The sequence below is a fragment of the Lentinus tigrinus genome (assembly GCF_003813185.1).
Source record: "Lentinus tigrinus ALCF2SS1-7 unplaced genomic scaffold L226scaffold_3, whole genome shotgun sequence".
Lineage (NCBI taxonomy): Eukaryota > Fungi > Basidiomycota > Agaricomycetes > Polyporales > Polyporaceae > Lentinus > Lentinus tigrinus.
The window spans coordinates 157603-178525 of NW_027137912.1; the positions used below are offsets into that span (position 1 = coordinate 157603).

Sequence of the window (20923 nt, forward strand, 5' to 3'; positions counted from 1 at the left end):
GCTGCTGTTCGCGAGGACGGCAGCACTGTGCGCATGTGCGTGCTACAGGCAGTTGGACATCGACCAAGACATCGGTGTGATGGGAGGAGCCAGGAGAGCCGAAGTCGGCGAGGAGGATGAGGTCGGCTGTGCTGCTTCTTGTCTCTCCCGTCAATTCAGCTCGCTCCGCTTAGCTCAACTCAACTAGTCCCCACCTCGTCCTTCCCCCCTGCTCAGAGTCCCTTCGTTACAGCGTTCTTTCTCTCTCCGTCTCCTCGTTGTCGTTGCCAGCGACGTCTCCCTCCTCAGTAGACACTGCACATGTCTGACACCCAACATCCGTCCCCTCCTCCCAACGATCGTCAGGCTCGTCGCCAAGGGCTTCCTCCCAACAGCGAACATTGGAACAGCCCGCCTCTCGCACCACAAGACGACCCAAGCAACTATGACGCGCCTCCGTATGAGGAATGGGGTGGTCCCGGCAGTGGGGTGGATTACAGTGAGCTCTGCGATGCATCAGTCTATACAACGTCCTCACACGCGCACCATGGCGTTGTTCTCGCTCCATCTGCGTAGCGAATGCGGCCCAGCCACTGATGCGTCACCAAAATCGCTCCGTTCCTGCAATCAATACCCAGATGCAACCTGATCAGTACGGAGAAAACGATACTGTGCCTCCACTGCCCACGCATTTTGACCCCAATGGCCTCGCTGATCAGTTCGGCAACATGCACTTAGGCCAACGCGGGCAGCCTATGCGCGGTCCTCCTGTAGGCGAACCCATTCCCCGTGCAGGAACGTCCATGTCCATGCGTTCCATGCAGTCCATGCAGTCCCCTCAGAGGATGGCTCCGTCTCCGGGCGGGGGCCTTCCTGTCTCCCCAGATCAGCACATGCGCCGCCAGCCACCTGGTCGCGTGATGGACAACTCCATGCGCTCGAATTCAGTGCACTCTGGTGGAAGTGGGAACAGTGGTTACACCAGTTTCTACAGTGGCGAAACGCAAGACGCGGACACGGACATTACTAGTCTGTACTCGTATGACGACCCCGCGTTCCAGCAGCATCCCAACGGATATGGACATGGGCCGATGGATGGAGCTCCTCCGCGCGGGTACCCTCCTCCACCTCCCAGCTGGAATGGCCATCAGCCCTATGCTCCTCCCCCGCAGAACGAGTACAATTATCTCTACTCGGCGGCGGCTGATGTCCTTGGTATGGGACCTCCTCCCGGTGTGCCGCCCCCGGGTCCTCCCATGCAATCCCAGTACCCTCCTGGACCCGCCCCCGGTCCGTATCCCCCTCCTGGACCCTCACAAGCACCGTACCCTCATCCCGGTCCGTCTCCTTCGCCATATGCCCCTCAGAACTATGGACAATCTCTCCCGTCCAGTCAGTCGGCTCCCTACCTTGGGCCTGGTCCATATCAACCTGGCCAAGGAGGATATCCTTCTGGTTCACAGACTAGTTTGACGAGGGGTCCATCGAATGCCTCGTCGTTCCAGACTGCTCCCCCGATGCCACCACCTCCCGAGGATGACTTCGAGATGACCCGACCGCGCTTGCAGCGCTCGGAGACCACTGCTTCGGTCAATCTTCGTACACAGAAGACCAAAGCGATCGATCTGAGTGCTCCGCCTTATACAAAGGAGTACATCGACCAGTATCGCCAGCGCATTAAGGACGATCCTGACCCGGAGGCGCACTTCCAATATGCGAAGTACCTGATCGACGCTGCAAAGAAGATTGGCGCGGATGCGAAGGATCAACGGGGTCTCAGGAAATATCGAGACACGCTCATCGCGGAGTCGCTGAAGGTCATCCGGCGGCTAGCGACCCAGGGTCAACCCTACGATGAGGCGCAGTTCTTCTTGGCTAACTGCCACGGCACCGGCATGCTCGGGCTGCAGGTTGACCACGAGCGTGCCTACCATCTCTACCTGCAAGCTGCGAAGCAGAACCATCCTGCTGCGTGCTATCGAGTCGCGGTCTGCAACGAGATCGGTGCTGGTACGCGCGCGGACCCCCAGCGCGCTGCTGCGTTCTACCGGAAAGCTGCTTCGCTCGGCGACACTGCGGCCATGTACAAGCTTGGCGTCATCCTCTTGCGGGGATTGCTCAAACAACCGCCCAATCCTCGAGAAGCGATTGGATGGTTGCGACGGGCGGCCGAGCAGGCAGACGAGGAGAACCCGCACGCTTTGCATGAGCTCGCGATGCTGTACGAGAACCCCACAAATGGCGTGGTGCCTCACGATCCCGCCTATGCGAAGGAGCTATACACTCGTGCAGGCCATCTAGGCTACACGCATTCGCAATTCAAGCTCGGACAAGCGTACGAGTACGGTTCCTTGACCTGTCCTGTTGACCCACGGCGGTCGATCGCATGGTACACGAAGGCCGCGGAGAAGGGACATGCGGAGGCGGAGCTTGCGCTCAGTGGGTGGTACTTGACTGGTAGCGAGGGCGTGCTCAAGCAGAGCGACTCGGAGGCGTACCTGTGGGCGAGAAGGGCAGCGAACAAGGGATTGAGCAAGGCGGAGTACGCGGTTGGGTACTACGCGGAGGTCGGGATCGGTGTGAAGCAAGACGTCGAATTCGCGAAGCGGTGGTACATGCGCGCGGCTGGTGAGTTGGCATCTACGTGCCGCCTTTGGTTTTACGACTGACCACTGTGATTACAGCACAAGGCAACAAGCGGGCGATGAACCGTTTGACGGAGATGAAGCGAAACGGGAACAAGCGGGCGAACATGGCACGGCCTACGCGTCAGGACGCGAAGGACGAGTGTGTGATTGTATAGTGACTCGGAGGTTCGCATTCGTGCGTTGTATACCTTGCAATCGGGGACGGTGTTTTGACTACGGCTGGGAAGGTCGCTGCTGTATTTCTTTCACTTCGAGTTCCCTCTGGTCGCTTTCTTGTGTTTGCAGTAGCCTTTTGATCTTATCTAATCTCCCCTGCGCGTCCATTACGAGTAGTCCCAACTTCCTTCGATCGCCTTTGTGGTACGCTCTCCCTTAATCCAACCCATACCGCGTTTATCGATCCTATACCATCTTCGGATACCATCTATATCGTTGACCAGGATCAAGAACATGGCAGACACCGAGGTGAGCAGCGCGACCGTGAAGTTCAAGCTAGCAATCCATTCAAGTCGACAAGTCTGTGGCGCTGACCGACGCGTACCGTGTCGCGTATGTTGCTAGGTTTCACTCCTTGAGCACCTCGACACTCCCCAGGTTACGTGTCTGAATGAATCCCCATCGCATACACTCAAGTCCATCGTTGAGGGCAGGAAGAAGAACACCGGAGATGCGTATGTCTTGAGCGAAGTGGACGCAGAGTTACTGCTGAACATTTCGGTACGTCTCTCTTCTCTCGATCCCGGTAATTCCGCTGACGCGATGCCGTCTATGCGGTCGATAGTTCAACCAGACGGTGAAAATCCGTTCTATCTCAATACAGGCGAAGAATGTCGAGCAGGCTCCGAAGACGATCCGCTTGTACACAAATAAGCCGTCGCTGGCCTTCTCGGACGTGGAGGGCGGTGGCGGGTGCTTGCAGGAGATTGAGCTGTCCAAGGAGGACGTAGCGCAAGGGAAGAAAATTCCACTACGTTTTGTGCGGTTCCAATCGGTAACAAGTCTGCACGTAAGTGTATTTTTTTACTGTGGCGAATCTGCACTGTTTCTGTAAATCTGGGAAGCGGCTTGCGTGGTGGAATAGCGCAAAAGGGCGCACGCATTGGGCATTGACTGATTGCTTGCTACAGATCTTTGTCGAGTCAAACCAAGATGGTGAGGATGAGACGAGGATCGACGCTATTGACATCTTTGGCTATCCCGTCATGTATGTGTTTCATTCTGTTTTTCTGAGGTCCGTGTATACTAATTCACCATGGCAGGGGCACGAGAGACGTGAGTGGCTTGAAGAAAGTGGAAGATGAATGAATCTGGGACAGAGCAAGGCAAAGTACGTCTTCACGCACGCAGTGGACAATGTACCATTTAGACGAAGTGTATCCCGCGAGTGTGAAATAAAGTATGATTTGGAAGCGCAATGCGACACGAGTATACTAACGATGTGAAGGCGAGTCGCAACAATACAATGAGGAATAAGTTGTGGATCATGCGCTCAGATACCTGTTTATATGCATCATTTGCCGTCAATTTGTAGCCACATGCTCCATCGTTTCCTGGCGTCCTCGTGGCCTTCGAATTGCCAGTTCACTCTGCGTACCTCGTAGAACCCTTCATCGATAGTAGGTTCTTGGAAATTCGCGCGGAAGCTGGTGAACGCGTTACATGGGAGCAGCTCACGCGTGGGCTGGGTACGTTGTCAGAAGTATTGATGAGTATATACTACTGCTTGGCGTACCTGTGAAACGGTAAGAGAAGCCGGCAGATTGAACGCGCGGTATAGGTTGTTGTGCCAGGCCAGCTCCAGAGATCCGGTGAAGTAGACACATCTTCGACGTTATGAGTAAATGGAAGCGCCGTAAGCTATGGGAGTTCTCACCTGATCGGTACACCTTGTTTCTTCGCCAAGTCGACGTAGTATTTGCGTGTCTGTACGTCTCGGTTGGTGTTGTCTGCGGTACACTGAGTCAGCATCTCGTCTCAGATCGCACTTCGAAGTCACCGACCGACTACGACATTCTGGCCATTCTGCAAAGCCTCTGCAGTGGCTTTGACGCATTTATCTCGTGTTTTCAGAGTGTCTTGATTGACATGTGTGTATCCCGCAGGAGCAAAGTGCGTCCGGAAGAAGGACGACTTCCCTAGTGCAGGATATCCCACGAAGAGAACGAGTTCGGGAGTAGACGATGAAGGCAAGAGCGACGGTTTTGAGGGTACTATTCGTTTCTCTGAAGCCGGACTGTCCATGAATATGCGGAGGATGGAACCGGACGATCGGGCGCACCTTCTGTTGGTAGAGACGAGACATGGAAACCGGGCAGTGTGTATTTGGCGGTCGGAAGCTTGAGAAAGTATTCCTACGGGGTAGGAGTTCAAGCGCATATATCGGGGGACAAACAGAGGATCATCACCTCGGGGGTATAGAAGGGTATCCCTATGTTTAGTGCAAGTTTCCTATCTGTTGAAGAATGGTCGTTTGGGCGACCGGCTGCATCTCCGACGAAGAACGAGCTTGCGACGTCTTCGATACAGTGAGTTGGAAGCATGTGGCGATGAGTGGATACATCACCGACCTATCTGGACGTCGTCCTCGGCGAATATCCGCTCAAGTTCGTACCACATGCCAGGGATAGGTTTCCGGTATCCATCCTTTTCAATGGCAGCAAATATACGGAAGGGTACCTCGGACAGCTATGAGTAGATAGTTCCATTAGCAGCAATGAGCGCGGATACACTTGACTGCATACCGCATTAGCGATCAGCGGAATCTTCTTCTTCCATTCGCTTATCAGGGTACTAGTCCGCAAAGCCTGGTTGGTGATGATGACGACAGAGTACCTGGAATAAAAGGGCCGTAATCCGTCAGAGAGCCGCGAAGGTTCAGTAGAGCGGCGACCTGCCCCTGTGCGTGGACTTCCTTGAGTTTCTTGGGGACGTCTTTGCGCCACCACTCAAACTTTGGCGGTGCACCCTTCTTCGGGAAACTCGACTGTATGAGGCACCCATCCAGATCGAACGCTGCAACCTTGGGCAGGCTTCTGGGCGCGCCGTTCACGCCATGCAGGCAGGATCGCTTCGGGCCGAGGGCGGGAGTAATCCAACGGAAAGAGGAACCCGACTGACTAGAATCACCAGACAACTCGCCCGCCTTGGAGAATATCGGAAACACTGGACAATCTCTTAGATGTGTTCAATGCATGACGAGCGTGAAGACTTGCATTTCTGTTGTTTGGGATCCGGTCCCGCTTGGTCATCTGCAGCGCGTTTCTTTGCTAGAGTGCGACCACGTTGAGTCTTACGGGACAGCAGGATGTTCAAGAACGAGCTACTTTGTGCTTTGGACATTATTGATCGAGCTGCGTCTGGTAGAAAATGTGAGGGTCAAGGTACAACATTCGAATCGCTGGGAGGACGCCCACACTGGCGGCGCGTCTGTGGCTGTGATTTGAGTTGACCTCTCTCTCCCAGCCTCTCTTGGGAGTCTTCTCCTCCTGTTCTTGCTTCGTCTGACTCCCTCCTCCCGGCACTGCGGACTTCTTGGGCTCGCTGTCCTTGCTTTGCTTTTCTTGCCCTTCCGTGTTAACATGTACCCGCAGCCAGCAACTGCTTCACCGGGATCCATAGTCTTGCGTTGCACGGAAGCGTGAGCCAGACGAAGGTATGACCAGCCGAGTCCCTATGTAGGTACATCGCTCAAGTGCGGGTCCCTGTATGGCACCCACAGCAATATGAACAAGACTCTATCCGCAAGAAACGCTCGGTTGTTGGATGTTGGGGACATGAAAATTATCGCACACCGATACCTCCACCCAGGGACCCACGTATGTGCCATACACTCTATTCTTACGTGGACGAACCCAATATGCCGCACCGCAAGGTGTCCTGAGTCAGAGTGCATTTATGTTGAGAGCAGTGCTTGCCCGTCTTTCGAGTCTTACCAATTGTGCTCTCCTTCCGATTTTAATACCGATGCGGCCGCGGCGACACGAGGCGGAGGCGAACGAGATAGTGGCTCAGGCTGTGAACGCAGGATATCTGCGGCGGGTAGGTGGCTTGAGGCGCAACGCCTCAACTTCTACCGATATACGTGGATACCATGCACTGTCTGTGGTAGTACCATAACTGGCTTTATTGCCCTAGCAGGCTTAAGACACGGACTTCGACGCAGCGCCCATAAACAGGTCATTGCAAAGGGCGAGGGGCGCATAGCAATTGTTGGCGCATCGCGATATCCGGATATCTGGGAAAAGCAGCACACAGCGTTGCCGCGCTGAAATACTTCGATTGTTCTTTCAGCGCCCCCAAGTCACCAGTCACATCGTGTCAACGCATCGCCTTGGTCCACCGCATAAAGCAAACCTTGTGCGCGTGCGCGTATAAGAACCTTCCACCAGATGCTGCAAGATTCCCACCCCCACTTCCCTCTCAGTCCTAGCCCTAGTAACCTCCCGAGGATAGAAAACCATTGGAGGTGAGTTCCGTCAATGCTGTCTACACATGCCATCGCCGAGTACATCGGTCTGATCCCACCAGTAGTATGTCGCAGACTTTCTCAACAGCTGGACTCCTAGGATTTGCCGGTGGCGATGAGTACCTCGGGGCCACGCAGAACACCCACGTCCTTGGGCGCAAACTGCTACCCAGTGCTTACAACTCCCCTGGGAGTTACGCGGCTGGAAAGAAGTATAACGCACTCGCGAAGTCTCGGGTCTTTGATGGACTTCATCCTGGCGTCAGTGCCGACCCCGCTGCCTTGTCCCCTAGTACCGACTTCGCAAGCGGTCCCAAGTATACCGCAGCGTTCTCTGGGACTATCATCTCCGAAACAGGTCCTGTCGCGAAAGCACTGATGGATCGTTCAAAGACGTTGCCCGTCAACGTCATCGGAGGACGGGTGACGACTCCCTCGTCTGTCACTGTGGTTGAACTCCCAGACGCGCCGGACAGCGAAGTGCACCCAGTCGCCAAGGTTCATGCTCCAGTCATCTTCCCCATCGCAGCCAGCGCCGCCGCGGCCGCGGCATGTGGCACTATCGGCGACTGGACGATAGCCACGATGATCGTCGCTGGGATGATCTGCAACGGCGTGGCGTCCTCCAGCCTGAAGCAAGGCGACCTCACCTTCTCTCGTCCCGTCACCACGCCAGGTGCCCCTGCCGGAGACGGATACCTCGAGAGTGGAACCGAGTTCATCGTCTTGAAGGGCCCCGAGGGTGCAGTGTCATCGGTGACGCGCGGGCGGTTCACTCTGCGCTTTCGAGATGAAGGGTCGCACGGGAGGCTCAGGTTGTCGAGCACCGTTCTGACCGTTCAGTGTTTCCTTCAGCTCATATTCGTCCCGCAAGGGACAATACTCGGCCAGTTCATCTTCTTGCTGTCCATGGCGATCTCTTGGCTCTACAACGCGTATGTCTCCCGTCAAGAGCAGGCTGCGTGGGAGCGCCTCGTTCTCGAGGATCTCCTCAAGGCCCCATCCATGAAACGACACAGCCTCGGGACGCGCACCACTACTGCTGTCTTCCTCATGCAGGTCCTGCGGCCTGCCAACATCGAAGAGCAGCTCGCCATCCTCCTCCCTAACAACACACCTGTATGGCGATTCTGGAGGCAGACGGTCGCGAAGAGGCTGCAGGCGGAGAAGCCCAATTTCATTGGCGCGCAGTTGGAAAACGCACCAGCTTTCTCCGCCGACGAAGCCAAACTCCTTACGACTCTCTTCGGGGATGCACAGGCAGCCGTGGATGGTTTCGCAAAGCTCTCCGGCTCGAAGTTCTAAGCGATATCAGACAGTTCGTTACCTATACCCTCTCGTGTAGATACCCCACCTTACCAATAGCTTATAGATCGTTCTACTGGGACCAGCGATTGCACAAGGGAGTAACTCACCTGTAGCTATACATCCCTGAGGGCACTCGCTCTCCGTATATCCTTCTCGCTCGACTTCTGCACGTCGCATATGGGCGTTCTTGAGCCCTCTTGCTCACGCTATGTTACACCTTCCTGTTTGTATCGCAGTTTCGCGTAATATTACTTGAACGCGAACGAATAAGAAGGAATAGCCCATCGACCTCCCCATATACAAACGTGAGGTGGCGAGGCGCTAAGCGTTTCGAGCTCCGCGGTTTCCGGCGATTAGTATCTTCACCCGCAACAGTCCTGTTGATTGATCAAGCTCAAGGTCGACCATCCTCCTGACGGGCTGCAAATGCTCTGCTCGTAGTGTCTTGTCATGTCTCTCGTAGAGGGGAACGTGGGCGATGCATGGGAACTTCAATGTGGGCGCATGGGAGTGTAAACCTCGACGACGCGTGCTTGGCAGCTTCTGAACCACATACACGAGGCGACGGGCGACATCCAGGTTGGTGGACTTCATCGCCCAGCGAACTGTGACAGCACAGACTAGTACCGCCAAGAGGTGGGCGAGTTCACAAGTCATGGTCCCGGGTCGCTGATCAACCCAGATTTGACAGTGCATACTCGTCCTGACCGGCAGGGCTGCCTGCATGGTGTCAAGGATGTGGACTGGCAGTGACAAGAAGGACCCCTGCACAGTCTCTACATTCTTGCAATGCTGATGGAACCTTATATACTGGGGTTCCTCCACAGCCTTGGTCTTTCCACTCCGGGGGTGTGGTCTTCAAATCGAGCATTATCGCCGTATCGATCCCATCCCACCATATGTTTCCCACAAACTCTCGGTAAGCGCAGCGAGCACTATATTGGGCTTGGCCGGGGTGACTGACGAGCGTTTGCGCCCATGCACGACGCGCTGAATCGAAGCAAGGGCATGAGGCTTGCCCAGCAAGGCGGACTCGGGCTCTGGCTTCTCATATATACGCACAGAGGCACTATGTCGCGTTCAGACTGCTAGACTCCGTGGGCATCCAGCCCGTATCACTCGCTCTCCCCCCTCCCTCAATTGTCTGCGCCGCCGTCCCCACATGCCAGTCATCCCCACCGATCACATACCCCTACGCGACTCCAGCCTCAACCTCGACATCTCCGGTGTTGCCGGTTTCTTCGGCGGTGATGTTGCTGTATCGGCGATGGGCACGGTGAGCCTTTACGAAGGGCGGAAATGGTTTGGTTGGTACAACTCCCCCGGAAGTTACGAGATCGCCAAGCGTTATGGGCGATTGGCTCAACATCGTCTCTGGTCCGGTCTCTACCCGGGCGTCACCGACAACCCTGCCGTTCTCTTCGAGCTCGATGGGAAGGTCGGGCCGCGGTATCGCGCGGTGCATTCAGGCACGAGTATGGACCAGACGGGACATCTGGCCTACCTGTTGTGCCAGGAGTGCAAGGATCGGACGAAGCAGGACTGGGATGGGGAGGAGGGCGCTCGCAAAACCTTCCCTATCGATGTTTCCATTGTGTACCTGCACAGGGTTCCGCCGAAGGAGTTGTCTCCTCGCGACCGTCAGGTGCATGTCACCAACCGGCTCTCATTCCTCCCCATCCTGACGTCTGCCGCCGCATGCCTTATCTGCGCCTTCGTCGCAGATTGGTTCTGTTGTTCCATGATTGGTTTCGGCATGTTCTGTAGTGGAGTTTCCTGCTGGGTGATCGGTTCAGGAGAGTTCAAGTTTACTCACCCGGAGCCAGCTGCAGGCGCCCCGGTAGGAGATGGCTACCTGATGGACAACGAGCAGGTCGTCATCTTGCGTGGCGCAGAAGGGGCAGTCAATCCCATCACTAGAGGGCGTTTCTCCTTGCAGTACGATAGCCACCCACGCTATCACAACATCGGGTGGTCGTCGGTCCTCCTCACCATCCAATTCCTCCTCCAACTCCTGGTTGTCCCGCAGGGGACGATCTTCGGCCAGGTCATGTTTCTTGCCTCGCTTGCGGCATCTTGGTTGTACAACTCGTTTCTCTCGTCTTTGGACAAAGAGATCATCCAGCGGCGCATCCTGGTCAACGACATACTCGCCAAACCCGCATTACACAAGTATCGGCTCGGAACGCGGACTGCTATGGCGGTCTTCGTCATGCTCGTCTTGTCATCCTCGGAGAGCATGGATCGGCGTTCGCTGCGGAAACTCCTGGACGACCTCCTTCCGAACGACACCGATGCGTGGTGTCGGTGGAAATACACCGTCGTCAAAGAGATCGCTCTGCGTTCAAAAGACAGGGAGCCCAACTTCCAGTTAAGAGAGTCCACTGCTCGTGAAGCGGATGAGAAGTTGTTGAAGAACTTGTACGGCGACGCCCAGTCCGCGTATGAAGCCTTCAAGGCATACACGTGAGCACAACTACTTCTCCTCGCTGCAGTGCATTCGAGTTGACAACCTCTTCTAATGCCAGTATAGAAGAGGAACGCCGGAAGCAACAGTTCGTCCGTGATGGACAATCTGATATGCACGGTCACTCTACCGATGAACTTGATGAGAAGGTTCGAGCGGATGAGGACGCCAATGAGTACGATCATGAACTTCCCTTCTTGGCGACGACGTACTGACATGCATAACTCCAGGAAACCCGAAAGGGACATGGACCCTAGTCCGACGCTGGGGTATACCTCAGACCCCGCTGCCGAAAGGACTGGAGATAGTCTTCGCCCGGAGTCTGCCGGCGGATGGTCTAGTGCTTCGACGTACGAGACCAGAGTCGGGGGACTCGATTGCAACTGGCATGGCACTTGCAATCCAACTGAGGCGAACTGGCACGGCAGTTGCTACTGAGACATTACCGACTTGAGCAGCCGCTACGAGTCGTGACCTCCCGGCTACGTACACACTGGCACTAGTCCAACTTCATTTCGTACCCATGTATCGCGCACGCCCTCAACGTATCCGTATCTTACCTATAATTATAGTTTACCAGAACTGTACAGTAGACACGCACACCAATCATTTCGGTCGAATGGCATACTTGCAATACATACATCGTGATACAGCTGTATGTACTCAGTACGTATTCTGAGGTCGCCCACGCCCCATTCATTGCCGCTTTCCCGCGAGCGGCTCGGAGGAAGTGTGGCAGTGTGCAGACGCTCGATTCTCGATTGAATTTCCAGGACAGTTCCTTGATTGTCGTGGTCGGCGGTGCCCCTTGTTCTCCCGCCATGCGGCGGCAGCTGGGCCACTCTAACTCAATCTACTTAAATACCAACCACTACCACCTCGCACCTCACGGCCCCGAGTTGATCTATCCATGATCTCCTAGGGCACACATCCACACTGTTCATCTCCCCACGATTCCTCACGCTCATGACGATACCCCAGATACCACTACATGATTCAGACATCAATCTCGACATCTCCGGGGTCGCAGGTTTTTTCGGAGGAGATGTCGCCGTCTCAGCCATGGCGACTGTACACGTCTACCAAGGGAGGAAGTGGCTTGGCTGGTACAACTCCCCGGGAAGCTACGAGATAGCCAAACGGTATGGGCAGCTTGGCCGATCGCGCTTCTGGGACGGTCTTTACCCCGGAATCAACGTCGACCCTGCGGTCCTCTTCGAACTCGATGGACTGAACGGGCCCAAGTACCGAGCAGTTCACTCGGGAACCGTGATGTACAAGACCGGCCACCTAGCCCACCTGTTCCTCCAGGAGTGCAAGAACATCGAGGCGGCGCACGAGGTGGACGACACCCGAGTAACGATACCGGTCTGTGTCACAGTTGCTGAACTCTCCCACCAACCCGCAGTGGAAGAGCATCCCCGGCTCTTCCGCGACTCTACCAGCCCTCTTGCACTTATTCCCATCTTCACCTCCTTCGCCGCCGCCGTCGCTTGCGCAGTCTTCCGGGACTGGTTCTGCTTCTCCATGATCGTCCTCGGGATGCTGAGCAGCGGAGTGTCTTGCTACGTCATTGGCATGGGCGCATTCACGTTCACTCATCCGGCTCCTGCGGATGGCGCGCCACATGGTGACGGCGTACTGGAGGGTGACGGAGATATTGTTGTCCTGAAGGGCCCCGAGGGTGCCGTGAACCCCATCACTCGCGGTCGGTTCTCGCTCAAGTATAACAGCGAGCCGGAGTACCACAACATCGGATCCTCTTCTATGCTCCTCACCATACAGTTCCTTGCGCAACTGCTCATCGTACCCCAAGGCGAAATCTTTGGACAGATCATGTTCCTCTCTTCCCTCGCCGTCTCCTGGATGTACAACTCATACCTCTCTTCCCTGGACAAGGAGAGCATACAACGGCGCATCCTCGTGCAACAAGTCCTCCGCGTGCCTCGCATGCGCAAGTACAGGTTGGGCACGAGGACGATCATGGTCGTCTTCGTCCTGCTCGTGCTCTCTCCTGCAGACGACCAGATGTTGCGGAAGGTGATGGACGACCTGCTTCCCAACGAGACGCACGTTTGGACCATCTGGAAGGAGACAGTGTTGCATGCTATCCGCAACATCAACCACGACGAGAAGGACGGCGCATTCGACTTTGACTTGTCCGTCGGAGAGGGACTTGGCGCAAACGACCGAAGACTGCTCAAGACTCTCTATCAAGATGCCAGGACGGCTTATGTAGCATACCAGGAGTGAGTCCCTCAAGCGGCGTACTTTCTTTCTGTTCAGCGCCGTTGACCGTTCGCGATGCAGGTTGTACTTGCGAGGGTATGATCAGTTTAGCGAAAAGTTGACTCGTGGCTGACAGCTCTTGTGTATCAAGCCCGCAACAATCCGACTGGAAATCTCCGGAGGAATGCGATCCATAAGCACTCTCCCGCCGTACACTGGACCGGCCGTTCTCCATGACCTCACTCAGGTATGTCATTTATCTCGCCGAGCTACAAGGATACTCATTATCTACAGGTCGTCATCACTGTATCTACTAGATCGTTCGCTTTCCCTGTTCTGCCATACAATCCTAGATCCCCACGCAATCCCCTTGCTCTCATTCCACTTATCAGTACAGACACTGGGTCATCCTGACGACTACGTACGCTCTGCTTCACATACCTCCTACCTGCTTCATTCAGTGTAACCTTTGGAAATCCGTTGGAACTATCCTCGATCAGGACTGTCGTATATAGCTGTCTGTATTTTGGCTCTTGGTATACCTTGCTCTGTTAGTAGCCGTCATTGGACGCGTTGCTCACCATGCCCACGCTGACGAAGTGCAAGGGTCCCGAGGACGCGCACATCAGCACATTTCATGACTATTCATCGCGACCTTGCCAGTCTTATGACAGGGAGGTGTTCACCTTACGTAGTGAGCACTGGTATTTATACAAGAGCGATCCATTATATGTTTGCACTACAGCACACTATATACACGTGGATAGACACAGCAAAGATAACATGCACGAGCGCGAGACAAGGATGCATATGCAGCGAGAGCGGAGAGGTGAGACAAGGAGACGGTCAATGAGTGTGGATGCTAGTGGGTACACAATGGCAAGACGAGTCCGGACGCGATGGGTATGCGGGGTATTCGATGAATGGGGTGAATGATGGAGAGAGCCATCGAGACCATGCAAGCCAGTCGGAAGAGAGCGAGAATGGATAGAGCGCCACAACGCGGCGGATAGTTGTGATGAAGAATGCGTATATGGGGAGGATTGGGTGGAGAGGAGTCGTCTGTGTACGAGAACGTAATGCACACTGGGCGCACAACGTCTGCTCACTGCTCCCCGCCCTCCGTCTCCTTGTCCAATTTACGCATGATAGGTAGGAGTTGGTGGGAGGGAGGATCTGGAGGATTATATGCTGCCGCCTGGGTCGCCGTTTATCGATGGCACCAGCGACCTTTTGTGTGCCGGGGGCCATAATAGGTGCACAAAGAGGGGCGTGTACTAACGACGAAACGGGCAGAATGACTCGCCAGGTAGCGTGTTGAGGAGATAGGTACACGAGGCAGTGAGAAGTCCAAGAGTTCACTCCGCGGGTGAGATGCGCACGTATATTCCCACACTGATGTCTCAGGGTGCCAAGAACGTTGCACACGACGAGGAGAGGGGACAAGACAGCGGTAGCGGACGCAGCGGACGTTACAGACAGCGACAGGCCGAGCGACACGGACGACGACAGGAAACACTTCCTTTCCTGGTAGCTGACGTAACATTTACCCGGGCGGGACCCCGGAGGCGCCAGGATGACGCGCCTGCAGCGGACGCGGAAGTTGCTGCCAGGGACGGGTGCTTCTGTCTATCACGTCGGCTCCAAGAGCAATAATACTTATGGGGTCCTCAGCCTGCTAGTTTTATTCTCCTCACCGCGACCCAGGTGCGCCCCGCCTCTGCCCCCGACGCCTGGCCTCGCTTCCCTCTGTCCGTCGTCCGTTGCAGCCTCCGGTCGACACTTGCTGTCCTTTCTCCCCCCTCGTCCATGACGTCTCTATACTACCAGCGAGTGCCCAACAACGATGGCATACTCCCAGATACCCCGTCGTCGTGGAGGTTGAGCAAGAAAGACGTCCGTCGTCGCCCGCTCCAGTTCCGACAGGTCGCGTTTGTCGTCGCCAGCGTCATCCTCACCGTTTCTCTCTTCTTCTTCTACCAGACCCGCGACAACGCACACGCCGTGCAGCTTCGGGAACTCGAAAACTCGCCTCACCCGCAGGAACCCCTGCAAGCACACCCAGCCTTTGACAGCTCTCATGAACGTATACCACACCACCCACATATCATTCCTCCTCCAACGGAGGCTACTCAAGCATCATCTTCTAATGTGTCTCTTCCGGACTCTTCGGACGACCCAGTTACCTTCTCCCTCATTATGTTTTCGGAGGATTCTGCCGCCGAGGGCGCTATACTCATCAAGGTACGTGTCCTACCTGAGTATACGGTCGTGAGGAATGCCCTTTCAGCCCGTGTCTGGTCCTCTCTCCGCACACGAAGATTGACTGTCTCTTTCTAGTCTATCATTATGTACAGTTCAAGTCCGCTTGCCTTCCACATCATATGCGACAAGGCTGCACAAGAATACCTCGAGAAACGTCTCAGCCTGCTCAAGCATCCACAGCACGATATTCTCGTCCGATACTACCGTATACCCCAGGAGGACATGAAAAAGCGGATAGAACGCGAAGGCGCACTTCACACCGACCACTCAGCAGGCGTCCGTGAGTTACTCCAGCTCTGTCCCTTGCATATGTGCTCATATTCAATGCAGCCGGTCTCATGAAGCTCTTCATCCATGAGATCCTTCCTCCGACGGTTCAGCGCGCCATCTTTATCGACACCGATGCCTTCTTCATTTCCGACCCAACGCAACTATGGGCGCGCTTCAAGGCACTTCAACCTGGCGTCGCAGTCTCCATGCCTTCGCACCCGGAACAGTTCGCTCCGGACTGGCACCACGCCAACCGCATCTGCAGTTGCATCATGCTCCTCGACCTTGCACGCCTGCGCGAGCTCCGCCTCATGGACTCATCACACTATCGCGAGGACTCGCAGCACTCCCCAGCGCTTGCCCCGCCCGCGTTCAAGTCCATGTTTGGTGAGCCTGTTCCTGATGGGGACAGCGGGCGTATGAAGTACGACGGGGTGAAGCTTGGGGACCAGGGATATTGGTGGGCTATTGTCAGCCACCGACCGGAGATCTTCGAACATTTGCCCTACGACTGGGAGGTCTCCAGCTGCTTGATGGACATGTACCACACCGGATTGGGCGACGACGACGTGGACGAGGAGACAGAGCGCCGTACGCAGCTCCATACGAACAACGATGCTGAGAAGGGGCGCACAATCCTTCCAAAAATGCTCCATTTGTACGTGCACGTTCCTTCGATATGCGGTTGGATGATGACTGAAATTTCTGTTATAGTAACTGTCTCGATGGGGTCGACCGCTACTACGAGTGGCCAGGCTGGAAGGACCCAGGCAACGACCTCGCACGCCGCTGGCTCCCAGCTGTACGGCACCACGTCGGCTTCAAGTGGATATGGCTCAATCAGCCCGCGTCGACCGCGACCCTCCAAGTGGAGACGCTGTTCGACGTCAAGTTCGCGGACGAACTCTTCTCTGAAAGCCGGTCTACTGCAGGAGGTGGTCCACAGTAACTGCCCCGCGGTTGGTGACATACGAAATTGGCGTACATGCACCCGATATCACAGGATTAATTCTTGTTAGACCGTATACTATACCACGGACACCATCATACTGACGCCTCCCAACCGTAAAATATACAGCAGCAGCTGATTCGCCTATAGATGTAGTATTACTAGTCTTCAAGTGCACTCATTTACTTGCCATTACATTGTAAAGAGAATACATAATCTCTGCTATCTTCCGATTCCACAAATTCGCGGCCTACAAGCAATAACAATGTAACATCTGTAGTGCGCGTCCGCGGTCAGCGCTTCAGAGTGGACGTTCCTCCGTCACGGCCACGGTTCATAACGCGTGACTATGGTGACAGCGTCACGCGTCAGGTTTGTCGTGAGTGGGGTAGCCTAAGCGAGATGTCAGCAATCCTGACTGCTGCGCTCATGTCTACTCGCCGGCACAAACGACGACGGATCGATGAAGAAGTGGACTCTGCGGACGAAGACCAGTTTGTGTCACCAAGCTCGCCAGCATATGAACCTGAGGTAGCCACGACTGCCGCTGACCCGGAGCCTTGTCCAGAAGCGCCGACTGGGGAGCCTGGCAATATCGAGGCATTTCCGAAGGAGCAGGAGATATGGGACGTGTTCAAGGAGGAACAGTATGAAGGTGTGTCGTGTGTTTATGCTTCCACGTTGCCCAGGCCAACAGACTGTATCCGCAGTACTCGAGCAGTTGCCATTGTCTCTCCACAGAGCATTTACCCTGATCCATGAACTGGATGAGCAGGCGCAAGGTAGTTAGCCTCGTCTTTCTCGACGTGGTATCCCCATTGAGACCCTGCAGATCACATTCAAAACCTAACGCCTGCCATTCTCAAGTATGTCTCGCTGCGGAGATCGTTGGCGGAGGTGAACAAGAAACCGGATGGACCTTCAGCAGGAGAAGCTGTCCACAACGGAGAAGCCGCTCAAGTGCCCGTGGATGCCCCGGAATCAAGTGCTGATGTTGAGCCGCAGACTTCCCATCTGAACGGGAACGGGAACGGGAAGCTGTCCATTGGCAGCGTCGGCAGCTCACTCTCTCCGCCCCCTACGTCCACCCCTGGCCCTGCGTCCACGAGGAGCCGAACCACACCTGCGCCTTCCAGGTCTCTCGCCACACTCGTCAAGGACTCTGATTCCACGCGAGATCTCCTCGTCGGCATCGCGCAGTCAGCGGAGGAGGTCTCTCGTGCGTCGAATGAGAAGTACTACCTCGCGCGGCATGTGTATGATCTCGTGAGTCGTCGCTTGTTTTCCTCAAGCAACTTGCATCTGCCTACCAAACTCCTTGCGCTACGTTTCACAGATCGACAGATACATACGCGACCTAGACCGCGCCATCAAGGAACAGGAAGCGTCGATATCACTCGGTCTCCGTCCAGGCACTCATCCAGCTTCCATCATCCTCCCAGAGGTCGTTATGCCCAAGCCCACCCGTAACAGACCGCCCAGTCCACCGCCAATCGACATACTACCCGAGCCTGAAGTCCAACCCGCCACTGCTCCCGTCCCTGCTCCCGAACCAACCATTCAGCCGGCAGAGGCACCCGTTCCTGCCACCAAAGAGCCCACGCCACCACCAGCCGCCTCTCCCACTGAAGACGAGATCATCGACATTACGGAGGATACCGAACCTGCTGAGACCGAGGCCGCCGAACCAGGTGCACTTGTAACTGCGTCGACTCACGGCAGGCGACGGGGCAGGAAACGGCGTAGGCTCACACGTCCTTCGAAGGCATCCTCGGCGGCAGCTCCAGGGGCAGACGAGAACTCGCCCGAAAAGTCTGCAGAGCCCGAGGAGGAGAAACCACAGACAGAGCGCCAGCCTCAAGCTCAGCCTCCGCTCACATTGAAGATCCCCGCGCAGAACGTCGCGCCGCCTCTCCCGGAAGGAGAGGTCCCCGACCCGAACGAGCCGCGGTACTGTTTCTGCAACCAGGTGTCGTATGGCGAGGTAGGTGTTCGGTGGTACGCAGAATACGCTGGCTAGCATGACTGATGACGGTGCAGATGATTGCGTGTGACAATCCGACGTGCGAGAGAGAATGGGTGCGTGTTCACGTTGAGTTCGTCGCGTCCACCAGGTTGTCTGATCGTGTTCCTATTCTGTAGTTCCATCTGGGTTGTGTAGGCCTCACGAGGGCGCCGAAAGGGAAGTGGTACTGTCGCGATTGCGCCGAGAGTGTCAAGCGGCCCAAAGGGAAGAAGAGGGCGCGTTGATGCATTTCGGCTTCCGCTCTTCTCTTTCCCTCTCTATGTCGTGGTATTCTACAGGCCTATGGATGTCAGGTTATACATGTACAATATGGGTATGTCTATATGGATACACCGTGCTGTAATAATAATATAAGCATACAGGCTCCGCACTAAGAGTAGTCGTAGATCATGGAACATCCGCAACCCGCTCATGTACTCCGGACTTGCATCCCTAACTTGTTCGCTAGCGTCTCCATGTACACCTCTGGTCACATAGTCAGTACCGCCCCGCTCATCCGTAGGGCTAAAGCGTACCAGTCTCGTGTCGAAGCTTCCAATACTCAGTCAAGAGCTCGTTCAACTCGGCTTGACTCGATTTCGTGTGCTCAGCCATCTAGTTGCAGCGTCAGTATCCACTCGTCATTTCCAACTGAACACACACCTTCCGCTCAATCTCATCGGCCTCCGCACGGAGCTCCTCCACCTGACGGTCGTTGTCCCGACGTTCTACAGACATCTCCTCGTACTCCCGCTCCAGGCGCTCGATAGTTTGCTGGCTCGCAAGCCGCTTGTCCTCGACATGCCGCTGCGCACGTTCGAGCTTCTCCTGCGCGTTCGAGAGCTGCTTGTGCACGCGCTGCATATACGGAACAAGGGTGATCGGCATGGATGCGAACGCGAGACGATATCGCACATAGGAGAACGCACCTCGCGCCGCATGATCAGCTCCGAGCGCTCACCCTGCTTGCGGTCGAGCGTGTCCCTCAGGTCGCCGAGCTCCTTCTGCGCTGCGTCCAGCGCGCGCACCTCCTTCTCAATGGTCTGCAGCTGCTCCACACACGAGCGTACATCCTACGAGAAAGCGCGTGGGTTCCAGAGCTGGAGAAGCCGCAGCACAGGACGCACCTTCTCAATGTTGAGGAGTGCAGCAATCTTCGTCTGCAGGTCGCGCGTCTTCGCCTCGTTCGCCGCGACGGTCCGCTTGTCCTCGGCGGCAGTGTTGCCCATGCTGGTGATGTTGCGCTTAATGCGCTCGGGAGACTGGACGATGCGGGAGCGTGTGCGGCTGATGTTGTCGGTCGCGGCAGCCATCTCGGTCGTCACCTTCTCCTGCAGCACAGTGCGCATGCGTGAGAAGTTAGGCGGGAAGGAGCAGTTCTATTAACGTACCTTCTCCGCCACAAGTGCGGCCTTCTCCTGCTTGAGGCTTTCAATGTCCTGCAGGAAACCCATCTGCTTCTCCTTGTACGCAATGACTTGCTCCATGAGAGCGGCGTTCTCTTGACGGAGGGCCTCGCACTTCGGCTCATCCTCTGCTCTCTTTGCCCTGCACGCCCTCTCTCAACACCAGCGAACCCCTCGAGAACCTGGGCACTCACTTGAACTGAGTCATCGTTGCCTCTAGCTCTGCAGCCTCCTCTGTCACGACCTGCCGCTCCTTCAGCAAAGCTGACGACTGCTCCCTGAGACGCCTCAAGAATGCCTCGTTCTGTTCGGAGAATTTGATGAAGTTGATGAATGCAGACAGAATGGCGCGCAAGCGGTCGGACTCGGGGAAGTAGAGGTCCCTCGCGCTGAAGTCCATGATCTTTGCAGCGCGTGCAAATCGCTGACTGCGTGCTATGTCAGCACTGATGGTATTGCACGGAGGACGTGACATACAGATGGTAGAGCAGGAGGTCATGCGCGAGTGCCTGAGAATATAGCTCCTGGATGTCGGTGAGTATGGGCACAAGACGATGCACGGTGGAGAAATGCGCACCGGGTTCTCCGTGTTCGCAAGCGACTGGTCTACCGCCTCTTGGAGCGCATCGAGACTAACGCCTGTGACTTGCTCAAGGCATGCACTATAGACTCCTATGACGAACTCGGACGTGGGCTTCGCGACCTGCTCGGGGCTGATGCTGTAGCCCCAGTTTGCGAACGCCTCCACGATTTCGGAGGGCTTCATAGACGGGAACCAGAACTTGAGGTTGGGATCTGTGTGCGCCATCGGGCCAGTTGTTTTCCGCGCAGGGAAGGGTAAGTCGGTGGTGAACGCAGGGGGACAGTACCCCTCAGCCACTGGCACCAGACGCGACGGGTTTGTTTGTTTGGCGACGCGGCGGTCAGGTGAC

General features: G+C 55.8%; 10 protein-coding genes across 10 annotated transcripts; 7 read left to right on the forward strand and 3 right to left on the reverse strand.

Moving 5' to 3' along the window:
• Positions 1 to 1496: 1496 nt before the first annotated feature.
• Positions 1497 to 2782, forward strand: L226DRAFT_542610 (HCP-like protein; the record flags this gene model as incomplete). Its single annotated transcript, XM_067682137.1, has 2 exons — positions 1497 to 2607; positions 2664 to 2782. The coding sequence occupies 2 exons, from the start codon at positions 1497 to 1499 to the stop codon at positions 2780 to 2782; spliced, it is 1230 nt and encodes a 409-aa protein (XP_067540316.1).
• A 208-nt stretch (positions 2783 to 2990) lies between these two features.
• On the forward strand, positions 2991 to 4056 carry L226DRAFT_529948 (DUF1000-domain-containing protein). The gene is made up of 5 exons (XM_067679724.1): positions 2991 to 3092; positions 3189 to 3344; positions 3409 to 3633; positions 3755 to 3831; positions 3887 to 4056. The coding sequence occupies exons 1-5, from the start codon at positions 3078 to 3080 to the stop codon at positions 3930 to 3932; spliced, it is 519 nt and encodes a 172-aa protein (XP_067540317.1). The 5' UTR covers positions 2991 to 3077; the 3' UTR covers positions 3933 to 4056.
• On the reverse strand, positions 3997 to 5998 carry L226DRAFT_499945 (PNK3P-domain-containing protein). The gene is made up of 11 exons (XM_067677742.1): positions 5951 to 5998; positions 5840 to 5893; positions 5522 to 5789; positions 5369 to 5459; positions 5195 to 5312; positions 5033 to 5142; positions 4906 to 4978; positions 4628 to 4849; positions 4501 to 4573; positions 4360 to 4450; positions 3997 to 4308 (listed from the first exon to the last, which is right to left on the reverse strand). Exons 1-11 carry the CDS (start codon positions 5964 to 5966, stop codon positions 4138 to 4140), a joined length of 1287 nt encoding a protein of 428 aa, XP_067540318.1. The 5' UTR covers positions 5967 to 5998; the 3' UTR covers positions 3997 to 4137.
• Positions 5999 to 6854: 856 nt separating this feature from the next.
• Positions 6855 to 8539, forward strand: L226DRAFT_529951 (uncharacterized protein). Its single transcript, XM_067679725.1, has 2 exons — positions 6855 to 7092; positions 7158 to 8539. Exon 2 carries the CDS (start codon positions 7159 to 7161, stop codon positions 8395 to 8397), a length of 1239 nt encoding a protein of 412 aa, XP_067540319.1. The 5' UTR covers positions 6855 to 7092; position 7158; the 3' UTR covers positions 8398 to 8539.
• Positions 8540 to 8559: 20 nt separating this feature from the next.
• L226DRAFT_179271 (uncharacterized protein) lies at positions 8560 to 9349 on the reverse strand. The gene has a single exon (XM_067672699.1). It carries the CDS (start codon positions 9124 to 9126, stop codon positions 8722 to 8724), a length of 405 nt encoding a protein of 134 aa, XP_067540320.1. The 5' UTR covers positions 9127 to 9349; the 3' UTR covers positions 8560 to 8721.
• L226DRAFT_179350 (uncharacterized protein) lies at positions 9261 to 11364 on the forward strand. Its single transcript, XM_067672700.1, has 4 exons — positions 9261 to 9319; positions 9402 to 10866; positions 10929 to 11042; positions 11098 to 11364. Exons 2-4 carry the CDS (start codon positions 9563 to 9565, stop codon positions 11303 to 11305), a joined length of 1626 nt encoding a protein of 541 aa, XP_067540321.1. The 5' UTR covers positions 9261 to 9319; positions 9402 to 9562; the 3' UTR covers positions 11306 to 11364.
• A 310-nt stretch (positions 11365 to 11674) lies between these two features.
• L226DRAFT_179376 (uncharacterized protein) lies at positions 11675 to 13609 on the forward strand. Its single transcript, XM_067672701.1, has 3 exons — positions 11675 to 13116; positions 13178 to 13343; positions 13391 to 13609. The coding sequence occupies exons 1-2, from the start codon at positions 11834 to 11836 to the stop codon at positions 13227 to 13229; spliced, it is 1335 nt and encodes a 444-aa protein (XP_067540322.1). The 5' UTR covers positions 11675 to 11833; the 3' UTR covers positions 13230 to 13343; positions 13391 to 13609.
• Positions 13610 to 15295: 1686 nt separating this feature from the next.
• L226DRAFT_454772 (uncharacterized protein) lies at positions 15296 to 16580 on the forward strand (the record flags this gene model as incomplete). Its single annotated transcript, XM_067675205.1, has 4 exons — positions 15296 to 15340; positions 15437 to 15641; positions 15692 to 16289; positions 16346 to 16580. The coding sequence occupies 4 exons, from the start codon at positions 15296 to 15298 to the stop codon at positions 16578 to 16580; spliced, it is 1083 nt and encodes a 360-aa protein (XP_067540323.1).
• Positions 16581 to 17000: 420 nt separating this feature from the next.
• On the forward strand, positions 17001 to 19062 carry L226DRAFT_529956 (uncharacterized protein). The gene is made up of 6 exons (XM_067679726.1): positions 17001 to 17235; positions 17291 to 17362; positions 17413 to 17846; positions 17917 to 18564; positions 18621 to 18659; positions 18723 to 19062. Exons 1-6 carry the CDS (start codon positions 17010 to 17012, stop codon positions 18828 to 18830), a joined length of 1527 nt encoding a protein of 508 aa, XP_067540324.1. The 5' UTR covers positions 17001 to 17009; the 3' UTR covers positions 18831 to 19062.
• L226DRAFT_478232 (uncharacterized protein) lies at positions 18854 to 20839 on the reverse strand. Its single transcript, XM_067676781.1, has 9 exons — positions 20569 to 20839; positions 20469 to 20515; positions 20186 to 20419; positions 19977 to 20133; positions 19713 to 19916; positions 19515 to 19658; positions 19249 to 19443; positions 19122 to 19200; positions 18854 to 19071 (listed from the first exon to the last, which is right to left on the reverse strand). The coding sequence occupies exons 1-9, from the start codon at positions 20797 to 20799 to the stop codon at positions 19016 to 19018; spliced, it is 1347 nt and encodes a 448-aa protein (XP_067540325.1). The 5' UTR covers positions 20800 to 20839; the 3' UTR covers positions 18854 to 19015.
• Positions 20840 to 20923: the final 84 nt, after the last annotated feature.